General features: G+C 33.4%; 2 protein-coding genes across 2 annotated transcripts; one reads left to right on the top strand and one right to left on the bottom strand.

Moving 5' to 3' along the window:
- Positions 1 to 652: 652 nt before the first annotated feature.
- Positions 653 to 2,912, top strand: LOC131630893 (E3 ubiquitin-protein ligase AIP2-like). The gene is made up of 5 exons (XM_058901635.1): positions 653 to 979; positions 1,290 to 1,515; positions 1,648 to 1,850; positions 2,057 to 2,272; positions 2,419 to 2,912. The coding sequence occupies exons 1-5, from the start codon at positions 833 to 835 to the stop codon at positions 2,566 to 2,568; spliced, it is 942 nt and encodes a 313-aa protein (XP_058757618.1). The 5' UTR covers positions 653 to 832; the 3' UTR covers positions 2,569 to 2,912.
- Positions 2,913 to 6,218: 3,306 nt separating this feature from the next.
- On the bottom strand, positions 6,219 to 9,494 carry LOC131630920 (RNA demethylase ALKBH9B-like). Its single transcript, XM_058901666.1, has 6 exons — positions 9,220 to 9,494; positions 8,637 to 9,128; positions 7,912 to 7,997; positions 7,462 to 7,772; positions 7,236 to 7,307; positions 6,219 to 7,137 (listed from the first exon to the last, which is right to left on the bottom strand). The coding sequence occupies exons 1-6, from the start codon at positions 9,383 to 9,385 to the stop codon at positions 6,648 to 6,650; spliced, it is 1,617 nt and encodes a 538-aa protein (XP_058757649.1). The 5' UTR covers positions 9,386 to 9,494; the 3' UTR covers positions 6,219 to 6,647.
- Between the last annotated feature and the right edge of the window lie 4,323 nt (positions 9,495 to 13,817).

Below are 13,817 nucleotides of genomic sequence, written 5' to 3'. Positions count from 1 at the left end.
TCCAAACCGAACATCTTCTAGGATTAACACCAACCGAAATCCCAAAAAATACAAAAAAAGATAAGACACTCTCATAATTGAGAAAAGAGGAAGCGGCTTGAATGAAATTTGGATCAAAATTGACCCCAATAATTGTTATATACTTACTCCCTCCGTTTTTTATTATAAGTCGTTTTGGAAAAAAAATTGTATTTAAATATAAGTCGCTTTACAATTCCAATGAATAATTAATGCTACTTTTCTATTATATCCTTAAATATTTATTATTCTCTCTCCTTTCAATTATATAAATTTATCTTCCATATGTCATTAATGAAGGATAAGTTTGTAAAAACCTTTATAATTTCTCATTTTCATACAACAATTATTATTTTTCTTAAACTGTGTGAAAAGTCTAAAACGACTTATAATAAAAAACGGAGGGAGTATAATATTGATTGTTTGTCTTTAACCATTTATAAAATAACAAATGATTATAATGCATAGATCATATATGATTATCATACAAATGATTAATCTCTAAAAAAAACAAAAGATTAATCTATTGCTAACGTTACGTATTTAAGAAATAGAAAATTTATTTATAATTAAATAATATTTACAAAATAATTTAAGTCGGCAAATATGATTCGACAACCTACCGAGATAACAGTAGGGTCGTTTGTAGACGATCATTCCCTTCTGTTTCCCCTTCCCGAAGAAAATCGCTGCTCAAACAAACGATATAAAAATATCACAAACACAAAGAGGAACAACAAAAAAGGGTTTTGAATTTCAATAACAACCTGAATTATTCAAATTCAAGTTTCGTAATCACAAAGAAAAGAATCCAATGGCTTCCGAGGATTCAGTTAAACACGAATTGGAAGAATTGCAGAAACAATTGGGGAAGAAGCAGAAATTCGAAGACGCTGTTTCATCTCTTAAATCTCTGCTCCAGAGCACGTACCCATCAGCTTCTACCTCTCTACGTAAATCAGTATGCTCCTTTCATTTTCAATTTTCTCTCCATTGATTGTGTAATTAGTTGCTGATTTGAATTCTTCAATTTAATTTTTAAGATTCTGGGTTTTGTTTATTTTTCTATGTTTATTTATGTTTGCTCTAAAAGAACTGATTTTGAATTTGCTTGGACTAAATTACCCCTTAAATTTACAATGCTTTGATTTATGAACATTTTATGAGTTGAGTTATTTGTTTTATTCGGAAATGACTGCTCTGGTTATTGTTTGATTTGATGGATAATTAAAATATAATGAACTGACTGAGGTGTTGCTGGTGATTTCCAGTTTTATACTGTTATATGCAGAGTTGCTACGGTGTTGAAGACGAGATATACAGCACCCGGTTTCTGGAGTGCTGGCTTAGGCCTTTTTGAGCAGGCTATATTGTTTGTTTCCGAACCTTCTGAGAAGGTGCACTTGAAGGCTTGCATTGATCAGGCCAAGGAACATTTGCATCTAGAAGACAACCCTTCACAAACTTTGCGACCTGCTGAGACTCGTGAAAACAGAGGTGATTTTCTTTTACTATCTTGATGTGTCACATATGTAGTTTTTCATGTTGATGAGTTTTGTGCTTTCGAAAATTTTAAATAGTTTGCTTTTTTTTACCTTCGTGTGTTTATCACGTTTTGTGTTGATTCAGGATACCTTTTTGAGGGGCACCTTACGGTAGATCAAGAGCCACCACAGCCTGAATGGTTGGTGCAGGCAAACCTCTTGACAGCAGCTGCTAGTCTATTTGAAGCTGAATCCTCTCAAGGTTTAGCAACAAATGAAGCCACGACAGAAAATGTTGCTAGTGTGCTTGAAATGCTTAGAAATAGATTGGAAGAAGTTGTGCCACTGGTATATTTCCTAAGTCTTTTCAAGTATCTCTTATAACCTCTTTTTGGCCTCATTTATTTCTCTTAAATAATAACATGGCTTTGAATTTCTAGACTCAGTTTCTCTAAGTAAATGAAAGAGGTACTATGCAGCTTAGGCATTGTTTGAAACATTAACATACTGAGGGTGATTTGTTTCTCTGTTTTTTTTTCAAAAAAAATGGTTAGATGGAGAATGATGGTCCTGTAGCTCCAAGAGTTCCTCCGGCAAGTAAAGCAGTTGTGGCGAAACTTCCCGTCATTACTCTCACAGAGGAGATCCTTGCTAATATGGGGAAAGATGCAGAGTGTGCCATTTGCAGGGAAAATCTGGCATTAAACGACCAAATGCAAGAGTTACCGTGCAAGCACACATTCCACCCACCATGTCTAAAACCTTGGCTGGTATTGTTTAGAACTTCACTTATGTACTGAGTTTTGTTTTACCCTTTTAAAACCAACCTTTTTGCAGTTGATAATATGGAGATACATGGAAGAATGATATTATTAACTAAAAAGTTTGTTCAATTTTGTTGTCCTTTATGTTGCAGGACGAGCACAATTCTTGTCCAATCTGTCGTCATGAGCTGCAAACTGATGATCATGCCTATGAGAGCTGGAAGGAACGTGAAAAGGAAGCTGAAGAGGAGAGGAAAGGAGCTGCAAATGCTCTTCGAGGTGGTGAATTCATGTATGTTTAGATGGATATTCAGTTGGTGAATAGTTGTGTATTCTTCATTATTTGAAACTATAGATTTCTTCAAAAGTTTATAGGACAACTTTTTTATGACAGCTATTCCTTGAAAATAAAAACTCTCACTTAGTTCCAAACAATGGTTACAGCATTGATTGATTCATGTGTGGTTTCAGTTTAGTGTATCACATACAAGTTCATAGTTTTCCGAACAGGGTTCATAAAATGCACCCCAGTTAGCCATTTTCAGGTACAAGTATCCACACAAAGTAGCGAAAACAAAAAATTGCAATGAATAATTATAAACTTGGGAATTTTTTTGGAAATATAAAAAATGTTTGATACGACTTTGCACATTAGTTATTAGGATTTTCCATTCTTCATACATAAAAATATAATAACGGTTAATCATCTTATTTAATCATTGAGAACCAACATGAACCAAATTTGATGAACTAGAAGTTTTATAAACCTAATGGATTAATGTTTTTTTTTACCTTCTTAAAAGTTAAAATGATGTGTTTTTATACTTTTTTTTAAACAATAAGAAAACTTTAAAATTAATAGTAGTTTTTACCAATTAAAATTTAGAAAATAATAAAAACAAAGAATTTCATCAATCAAAATTTATCACCTTTTACGAAAGAAAAAATTATTAATTAAAAATCAGTTTAGTCTATGATATTTTAGAAATTTTTTAAATGTCATGTTATTAGATTTTTAAAAACCGAGTCATCCAATTAAAATTAATTTAATAATTATACAATTTTATTATCAATATCAATTTAATAAATTTTTAAATATTATTTAAAATAATATTTAAAAAATAAATTATAAATTAGTAAAATAAACTATAAATTCGTGATTAAAAAATCTTTATCAACCAAATTTTTATTCTCATATAGATTTATAAACTATAAACTAAACTATACGCTCATAAGATGTTATGACAAACCTGTTGTTAAAACATTAAATTAATCACACATGATGTTAATCCAAATTAAATACTGTATGTTAACCAAATAAATTGAAGTTGGATTAGTTCAATGGCTTGCATTAATTCAGTTTGATATCCCTATTTCTTGTAGTGCAGGGTAAAAAGAACAATTTGCAAATATAGGAAAAGAATTGTTTTAGCATTACAATTTACAGAAGCACTAATGGAACTTAAAACTTAGAAATATAACTTCATAGAATCAAATGCTTGAAAAATCATTTATAGTAGTGATAATAATGTGATACGTCCTATGTACAGAGATGGCAAAATAGGTCAGGTTCGACAGGTCGGTTCATTTAACTCACCATTTTAGTAGGTTGGGTCGAAGTTTTCGTCTCAATTATTTAAATTGGTCTATCCTACCCAATCCACTTTAAAAGCGGTGCAGGACGTGTTTTGTCCAGAGACTTTTGTTAATTTTTTTTACTTCAAAGATTAAGGAAAAAGACTCAAATAATCGAGAATCTATTTGATTTTAAGTCAAAAAAGCCTATCATGAAAGCGATTTATCTATTATAACGTATGATAAAGTAGTATCGGATGGACCAAAAAGACTTTCACTTAATTTTTATTGACTTGGAGAAGACGAATGATAGAGTTCTTAGAGAGATTTTGTGGAAAACCATAGAGAAGAAAGCGTTTAGGATTGCATATATTCGAGTTGTCCAAAATATGTATAAAGGGGTATCGACTAGTGTTCGGACACATGGTAGCGGTTTTCTCATTAAAATTGGTTTGCATCAAGGTTCAATTCTACGCCTTACCTTTTACCTTAATTTTGAATGTACTCACGAAACACTTCTAAGAGCAAGCACCGAGATGCATGCTTTTTACAGATGATATAGTCTTTCTTTGAGAGTTGAAGAAAGATTTAAATGATAGTTTAGAAATTTGGAAAAGAGCTTTAGAAACGCATGATTTTTGCCTAAGCAGAAGTAAGACAAAGTATATGAAATGTAAGTTAAACATAAGATGAAGCGTTTCTAACCTAGGGGTGAAAGTTGGAGACCATATTATCTCTGAGTTCACACGGTTTAAATATCTTAGGTTCGTAATACAGAATGATGGAGAAATAAAAGAGAATGTAAACTATCGAATTCAAACTGGATGATTGAAATGGAAAAAGACACCAAGTGTTTTATGTGATACGAAGGTACCGCTCAAGAAAGGTCGGCCTAATTAGTCTGGAGGTCCGTTGTAATTTTTTTAAAAAGGCCTAGATTAAAAAAAATACAATTTTAAAAATTGTGATTTTACACCTGATTTTAAAAAACCAATATAAGACCATAGATAAAAGCAGATTATGATTTTACACATTTTTTTGAAAAAATAGGTGTAAAATTTATTGTTTTTGTAATTAAAAAAATATTAGATCCCTCATAATTTTGGACCCATTTCTACGACACATGGGAAAGTCTAGCCCTCCGCTCAAGTTAAGGAAATTTTTTATCAAACTGCAGTAAGACCTACGATTTTGTACGGAATAAAATGCTGACAGTTAAGAATCAACACGAGAAAAAAGTGTGACAAATATCGGCCGGATACAATTATAAATGAAAATATAATAGAGTGTTGCAATAGGGCCTTTAAACTGAACCCACGTATGTGGTAAAATACGGAGATGACTTTGGCTAGGGGTGAAAGGCCAACCAATATCGACTAAAGCTAGTTTTCTGCGAATCTATTTTAGTAGAGCGTATGATGTCGAAGGCCCGAGGTAGAGCATTCAATGGGATAGGGTGGATAGAGAAGATGGTTAAAAATATATTTAGGTGGTTTGAACATATAAAGAAAAGACCTCTATATTCTGTAGTAAGGAGAGTATGAGATGAAGAGAAAAGAAACAATGATAATGACTCAGAAAGACTATAAGAGAAATTATTAGAAAAGATCTCGAGATTAATGATTTAGATAGAAGCATGATCCTTGATAGAACATTACTGAAAATTAATCCATATAGCCGACGCCACCTAATGAGATAAGAGTCGGTTGATGTTGTATTTATGAGGTTAAATATAAGTTATTTATTTTTATGTCATTGAAATAAAATTAATTTGTCTGTGCTTAAGACTCACTTAAATAGTACTATAGTACTATTATTGTTCAGTTTTATACCCTAATGCAGCATTTTACCCTGAAAAATACCATATTGTGTGGCAATTTGAACCCACCCACAGAAAAAGTAAGTTAAACAATCACTGAATTTTTCTTTATTAAAGATGCTATAAGTACCTTGAAAAAGCTAACCACCTTAATTAGTTGAGATCTGTGAAATTTACCATAGTACTATGTTTGCTTATTCTATTGTATTGTATGATGAATTTGGACAAAACACATGGTACAATTATTTAAACTGTTTTGTTGAATGGGTCCACAACTATCTTTCCTCATGCATTTCTAAATTCTGAACAAAATACACAAACTGTTATATTACTGGCATAACATTAACATGTTTGGCCAACTATCTTATGTGTACTGTGTACTTCTTCTCTTACATTATCACTATTTCATTAATGCTACAAACAAGTACCAATAAATTGAGCCTAAAAGTATTTGTTTTTTGAACTAAACATCACACTTCAATTCATTCTTTCACAAACAAGCAATTTCAAAATGATTAGATCCAACAGTAAATCTCAAACTAAACAATTATAGCAAAATGCTAACCTTACAAAGCAACCAAAATATTATTACCTTAAAAATGAATGTTTTTTAGGTATAAAGCATCAATCTATAAAAAAATAAAAGTCAATATATCACCCAGCTACATTCTAGCTTGGTGCTAAAAATTTCAACAAATACAACAACTTCTCACCAAATTGCAACCATTATTGAGTTGTAAGTTCTCTCAAATTAATAATATACACAGCGAGTCCGGCTAAGTAATTAAACGTGCCAAAGCAGCCGCAAATCGACCAAATTGTAACCATACACCGATATGACAAAAATTGTTGCAGAGTAAAACATTCTCGGAAAACCAAAGTTCAGAAACCTCCCATGACTATTTGCCAAGTGACGGGCATAAAGATTGTAGAATTCACTTAACGTGAACTGGTATGAATCTTGGATACTAATAACTCGCCTCCTTGTTAATTAGTCGGCTTTACCCTACTCCACCTATTGGCAGATCTTTGTGAACTTTGAGGTGACTGGCGAGGCTCTGAGTATCTATCGTTTGATCTTTGTGAACTTTGAGGTGACTGGCGAGGCTCTGAGTATCTATCGTTGTATCTATCGTTTCTAGTTGCAGATCTTTGTGAATTTTGACTCCACTCGCGAGGCTCTGAATATCTATTGTTTCTAGTCGGTGCAGATCTTTGTGAATTTTGAGACCACTCACGAGGCTCTGAGAATCTATCGTTTCTAGGTGCAGATCCCATTCCATCAATCCTGCCACCTCTTCTGTCATTATTTCTACTCATTTGACGATTATTAGATCTGTTGTGTCCACCACTTGATTTGTTACTTTCTTCCTGCTCAGCTTCATATGCCAATGGTTGGATCCCCTGAAGATCAGGTTCTGGGACGTAACCGGCAGGTCGCTTGGACTCATCCATTCTTCTAAATGTGATTGATATCCTAGCAAAAGTTTCCACAAAAAATAATACAAATCAATGACCTTTTTAAAAAAGAAAAATTGAGAAAAAGGGAATGTATACTATCATATCCGTAAATACCTTTTTGCAGGAACTGCGGGTACACAATGCTTAGCTACATCAGCTCCATTTCCATTTAAGACAAGTACAGATCTGGAGAGAAAAAAGAGAGATTATAAAGATTTTGAATCCTCAATAAGAGCGACAAGTTGATCAATAATGTAATTCAGCTGAATCCGATGTAATGTAGAACTAGTTAACAAGCAAAATAGACAGAGTAGTGAATAAATCAAGATTGAATACTTACCCTACTGGTAGAGGAATAGCAAACACACCATCAAATTCACCAGGACCTACAATCCTAAGGTTTGATCCAAAAAGTATGTCGCACTCGCTAAGAAATGAGACAGTGCAAAATGGTCGAACAAAATCGTGGTTGTCTATGTGTGGAGGTATGCAGTCCCCTTCTTCATAGACATTCACTATACAACTATCTGGCACACAAGTAGTAGGGAGTACATGCCACTTGACCAGGCGTCGAATGATGACCTTGAAAAGATCGGGTAAAGGATCTATAGATGCACGGTGAAGAATACCAGGTGGGTTACCGTCCTTATCCTGTAGGCAGAAATTGAATTTTTGAAAGTTATACATCCATTTACGAAGCTCATCAAACATTACCCTACGCCCTAAACAATAGTAGTTTAGTTGTAATGCTTCTAATGAAAGAAATGTAAAGACATTATGAGAGACTAACCACTGCATAATTGTAACAGCACCCAAATTGGATAGTTTGGCGTCCCTTGCCCTTCATCCACTTTTTAGGAGCTGAATACGTCCGATCTGAAAAAGTTAACAATCGAGTCAAATAATGAAATGATTTCTAATGTTAACGCCTTTCTTTAATATGGCATGAGTTTTTCGGCGCATTGTTCCTTGAGGAGCTAATTTGTATGGCCAAAATTTGTACAAAAAAAACTCAGTGTTTTTAATTCTTTCTATTCTTCCTAACACCAATCTTAATGAGACATGCTTTCAATGTGCTATAAACCGCTAAACGTTAAAAGGTGCGTTTCACATTCTACAACCATGTTAACCGTTTGAATTTCCATCTCAAAGTTGAATTATCAACACAATCTTCATAAAATAAGAAATTAATGATTCAATAAATAAATCGGCATAGACGCTTATCACATAACAACAATTACATATCTAAATGAAATCTTAATAGAATAAACCAGATCTTAATTATTTGTATCTATGAAGCCCGAACACCGGAAACACAAAACCAATAATGACACATCGACATCGGTATTAATTTGAAAAAAAATGAACAAATTAAACGTAATCACAAGTGTCTGTATGCAATAGGATCGAATCAATTAGCCATGAGACTACCTTATATATGCATATGAACATTACAAACATATAAATAATCTGATCAAAGTTATGACAACATCAAAGTAGAAGAAAAATGCAAACCTTTGAGCTCTCCCTTTCTTCCCATCTCTTGCAAAGAAGCAACATATCCAACAATCCTCTTCTGTTCAGCAGCACTAAAAATACCAGTATGCAACTCAAGACCTTCAACAATGTTGACTAGTTTTCCATTAATCCTTTCCATACAAATAAAATCTTTTTTGCGCCTCACATTCATAAACCTAATATACTCTCTTTGTTCCCTCGGCAAAACAGCCTTATCAGCAACAACTCTATCCTCACCAGAATTCTCTCCCAAAACAACACCACCAACAACGGTACTATCTTCGTTTCGATCAATCCCAATCCCAATCTCATCTTCACCAAATTCATCATCTTCTTGAGCCATGTCAGCCCAAGACATCCGCGGACTCGGAACTTCCGAAGCCGAATTCCCCTGCACACCATCATTCCAGCTCCCAAGAGAATGACAATCACAATTTTCATCTAAATTAACCTCTTCCGAATTCTTGTTCCGGTTTTCATTTTCAGACTCTACAAAATTCAATAAATTATGAATTTTTATCATTAAAACACAAAAAAAATTAAAAAATTAAAATCTATTAAAAATTAGGGTTTATGTTACCAGGGTCGATTGAACGGATGCGATCGGAGAGTGATTGAGAACAGTTGCGGCAGAGATCTTTGGAGAGAAAAGGAAGCCACGTGCAGAAGAATTCGGAAGCGATTCGGAGTTCGGAAGGTTGATAATCGAGGAGGAAAGGGTCGATGGTGGAAGATTGTTTATCCATGGCGGTGAGTCGACTCAGTGGAATCGGAGACAGAAACAAACAAGTGAAGTAACAAACCAAAGATACGCTGGTTTTTGGAAATTTTAATGTGATTTAATTTTTAGTAGATTTGTTGTTATATATATTATTGTTATTCGGTTGAGATATAAAGGGTGAAAAAAGGATTTTATTAGATTTTAATTTTAATATGAAGATAAGGTTTGTTACAAATTTTATGAGTTAAAAGATTTTGATTGAATATTTGAAAGTAACAAACAAAATAGATTTTAAAAATATTTTTATAAAAAATTTTAAAAAACACTATTAAAATAATAAAAGCGATTTTTTAAATGGTGAACACTCTGGTACCCTTGAATTTGGTTGGGTACAGGTACATTCCTCCAATCACATGAAGATATTCAATGCCACATCATTTATTATTATTATTCTATTTTTAAAAAATTTAAAACATTAAATCAATTAACACTAAGGGTACCGATACCCAACTAAAACTAAAGGGTACCAAAGAATTTGCCTTTTTAAATTTTATAACAAACGAAGTCAAAGTCTTATTAATAAAAACATAACTTTATTTTTGTGATATAATTAATAATAATATAACTTAGTATCCTTTTTCGAGGTTTGATTCTTGACTTCCAAGGATGAAAATTTGTTAAGAATATAGACTGCCCAAATTTTTGGTGCCTTTTTAGTTGACAACTTTTTCCTTAGTATATTAATTAATCCTAATTCATTGATGACATCTAACATAATCCTTAATTTTATAGCAAATTTAAAATTAAGATTAAATATTTAACAACAAAAAATATCTTAAATTATTTCAAGTATTTATATTTGAGAAAATGGGTGATGCACTGACAGTGTAAAATATTTTTACACTGTCAACCAATCACCACCATGTATCCAATTAAACCATTTTTTTATTAAAAAAAAATTTAATGACATGACACATTTATGATTTTCTATTGGATGACAGTGTAAAATTATTTTACACTGTCAGTGCACTACCTTTTAACTCTTTATATTTATGTCTAGACTATAAAAACGTAAATTCTTAATTTTATTTAAGGATAGAAATAGATTATGTCGAGTTAAATTTTAGTAAATCTAAATTTATCTTGATAAAAATATTAAAATTTAAGTTTAGCCTTTAGTTTGTTATAGATTATTTTTAGATATGAGTCTAATATTTTCAAAAGTAGGATTGATTTTATTTTTAACGATGAGTTTAACCTTTTCAAAAGTATGATTGACCTGCTTAAAAGACAATGTAAATAAGTATACTTGTAAAAAAATATTGATGAGTAACACTCCTGATAGGGGTGGACAAAGATTTTAGTGTTTCAGAGTTTTAGGGCAAACTCACAAAGGTGAGAAACCTTGTTTTGGAGGTATTTTCTGTGTGACTAAAAATGTCAATTTTCAAGCAGTGAAATGAGATATTAATTCTGTTCCGTTGTAAAATATCTAAACAATAGAATAAAATTTATGTCTCATTTCATTCATCTCCATTCTACTTTGTTCCGTTTAATTAATTTTAAATTATCCAAACAGAACCTAAGGTCGAGATATTTGTAGAGATTTATGGGTATGAATTTAGAGTTTCTCAAAAATAGCAATCGCCCACCCTAGTAATGGTAATGGACTTTTGAATTTGAATTTCCTAAGGATACGTGGGTTATATCCCTTGACTCCTTTTTTGCATTATCCTTGACTAAGACACGTCACTTTCCACGTTTTATTATAGGGTTGTTCTTTGGTTCGTAAAAATTCAAACCAAACCGGAATTCAAACTAAATCATGGTGTTTGGGTTGGACATTTTCTTAGTTAAAATAAATCGAATCAAACAAATGAAACTCGATGTTAATTGGTTCGGACAACAAATTTCCAAAATTCTACCAGCGAGCCCGTCTACCCAACCAACCAATTCATATAACTTATATGATAGTTATCATAGAAACTAGTATTAGATATTCAATTTAAAGGAGAAAAAAATTAAATGTTGTTTGTAACATTCACAACCTATATGGAGAAATGAAAAATTAAGAATTTAATATTATTATAGAAAATTAGTTGATGTAAATTAGATATTTCTTAAAAATATTTTTGCACATTTGTTTTAATGTATCCAATCAACTCAACCCAAACCAACCCATTATTTTTCGGTTTGGTTTGGTTTGCTTTGGGCTTTATCACAAAAATGCACAAATTCAATTCAAACCAATTCATATATTTTTGATCGGATTGGGCATCGGATTTTCTCGAAACCAAACCAAACCGGCTCACGAACACCCCTATTTTCCTATCTTGGGCGAGTCAGGCATGTCGCGCGCGATGTCATCCCCTCGTGTGCGACATGATATTGTCCCACCTAAGAGACTTATAGTCTCATTACTACACAGTCCTTCAAGCACAAAGACTTGGCAAAGGGAAAAATGCTTAATTGACTTGGCGTCAGTGAGCATAAACATGTGGGCGATGAGTTTACTTGATGAGACTTTAAGTCACTCAGGCGAGACATTTGGACGAGCCTGTGTGATGAGACTATAAGACCCCCATACGATTCATTTAAATGAGTCTAATTGACGTGACTCAAAGTCCCTCATGCGAGACATTTAGATAAGCCTCTCTAACAAAACTCTAAGTCCTTTAAAAGAGGCATTTAGATGAGTCTGTCTGACGAGACTCTAAGTTAGTTAGGCGAGGCATTTAGAAGAGCCTTTTTGATGGGACTCGAGATGAAACTCTAAGTCTATTAGACAACGTGTTTAGATGAGTTGATTAGACTCTTAGTCAAGTCCCTCAAGCGAGACACTTGGATGAGCCTGTCTAATGAGACTCTAAGTCGAGTCCCTTACGTGAGACACTTGGATGAGCCTGTCTGATGAGACTCTAAGTTCCTTTGGCGAGAAGTTTAGATGAGCTTGTCTGATGAAACTCTTAGTCAAGACTCTTAGATTAGATGCTTGGATGAACTTGTCTGATGAGACTCTAAGTCCATCAGGCAAGACATTTAGATGAGCTTGTCCGATAAGACTCTTAGTCAAATCCCTCAAGCAAGAAACTTGGATGATCCTTTCTAATGAGACTCTAAGTTGAGTACCTTAGGAGAGACATTTGGATGAGCTTGTCTAACGAGACTCTAAGTCCCTCAGACAAGGAGTTTAGTTGAGTCTGTCTGACGAAACTCTAAGTCCCTTGGAAGAGGCGTTTAGATGAGAATGTGTGACAAGACTCAAAGTCCCTTAGACGAGGCATATATATGAGTCTGTTTGATGAGACTCTTAATCGAGTCCTTTATGCGAGGCACTTGGATGAGCCTGTCTAATGAGACTTTAAGTCCCCCGAGCGCAACGTTTACATGATCAATGTATGATAAGACTTTAAGTCCCTCGAGCGCGACATTCAGATGATTCTGTCTAACGAGACTCCGAGTCCCTCAGAAGAGGCGTTTAAATAAGCCTATTTTACAAGACTCTAAGCCCCTCAAGAGAAACGTTTAGACGAGCTTGTCTGACGAGACCCTAAGTCCCTCAGACAAGGCATTTATATGAGCCTGTCTGACGTGACCCTAATCTCCTCAGGCGAGGCGTGTAGATGAGCATGTCTGACGAGACTCCAAGTCCCTCTCACGAGGCGCTTATTTGAGCTTATTTGATTCTCATTGTTGGCGTTGTTCACGTGAGTCGCTAAAGCCACCACCTGTTTAGTCAAAGCAGTTAGAGCCATGGTAAAAACCGTGGTAATTCTCTCAAGATCTGCTCTGGTCACTCGTTAATTCCCCATGATTGATCAAGCTACAAAAAGAAACAAGAGAACCTGCTCTGATGCAACCTGACGTAGTCGAAAATACTACGGATTAGCAAACGTTAAACCTAGAATAAAAATAGAGGTTGCAAGCAACAAACCTGTCAAGTAAAATTCAGGAACCCATCAGATAGAGCAAAAATATTGAATTTTATTATGATCAATAGTGATCCTGACGGCCACGCCAAAGGTGTTTAAATATATAAACAAAAAAACCCTAATAGGCTTTTAATCCAAACATAAATAAAATTGAAAATTGCGTAGAATAGTAAAATGTTGTTTTTGGGCTAGAAAAGTATAATGATAGTCGTTCTGACATTATACACCAAACTTGCACAAAACCTGCCAAACTTTTTTGATGTGCAATTTCTTATTCGATACGCGTTGTCAAACTTCACAACCAACTACATCATGACGGTAAGAATGCATTTTCTAAATGTTAAACATGTTTTTCGTTCATATAAATAACTTAAAATCATATTTTAGTCTCTATAAAGCACCACAACGACAAAATAAAAATGTAATGTTATTAAAAATACATTATATATTTCTTAAGAGATATGCTATAGTTACACCAAAATTTACACCAGAGTACTACACCGTATGATATTATGTGAGAGATAA

The sequence above is a fragment of the Vicia villosa genome, unplaced genomic scaffold (assembly GCF_029867415.1).
Source record: "Vicia villosa cultivar HV-30 ecotype Madison, WI unplaced genomic scaffold, Vvil1.0 ctg.000747F_1_1, whole genome shotgun sequence".
NCBI lineage: Eukaryota > Viridiplantae > Streptophyta > Magnoliopsida > Fabales > Fabaceae > Vicia > Vicia villosa.
Note: the sequence above shows the minus strand (reverse complement) of the source record. Positions and strands in the feature narration are given on the sequence as shown.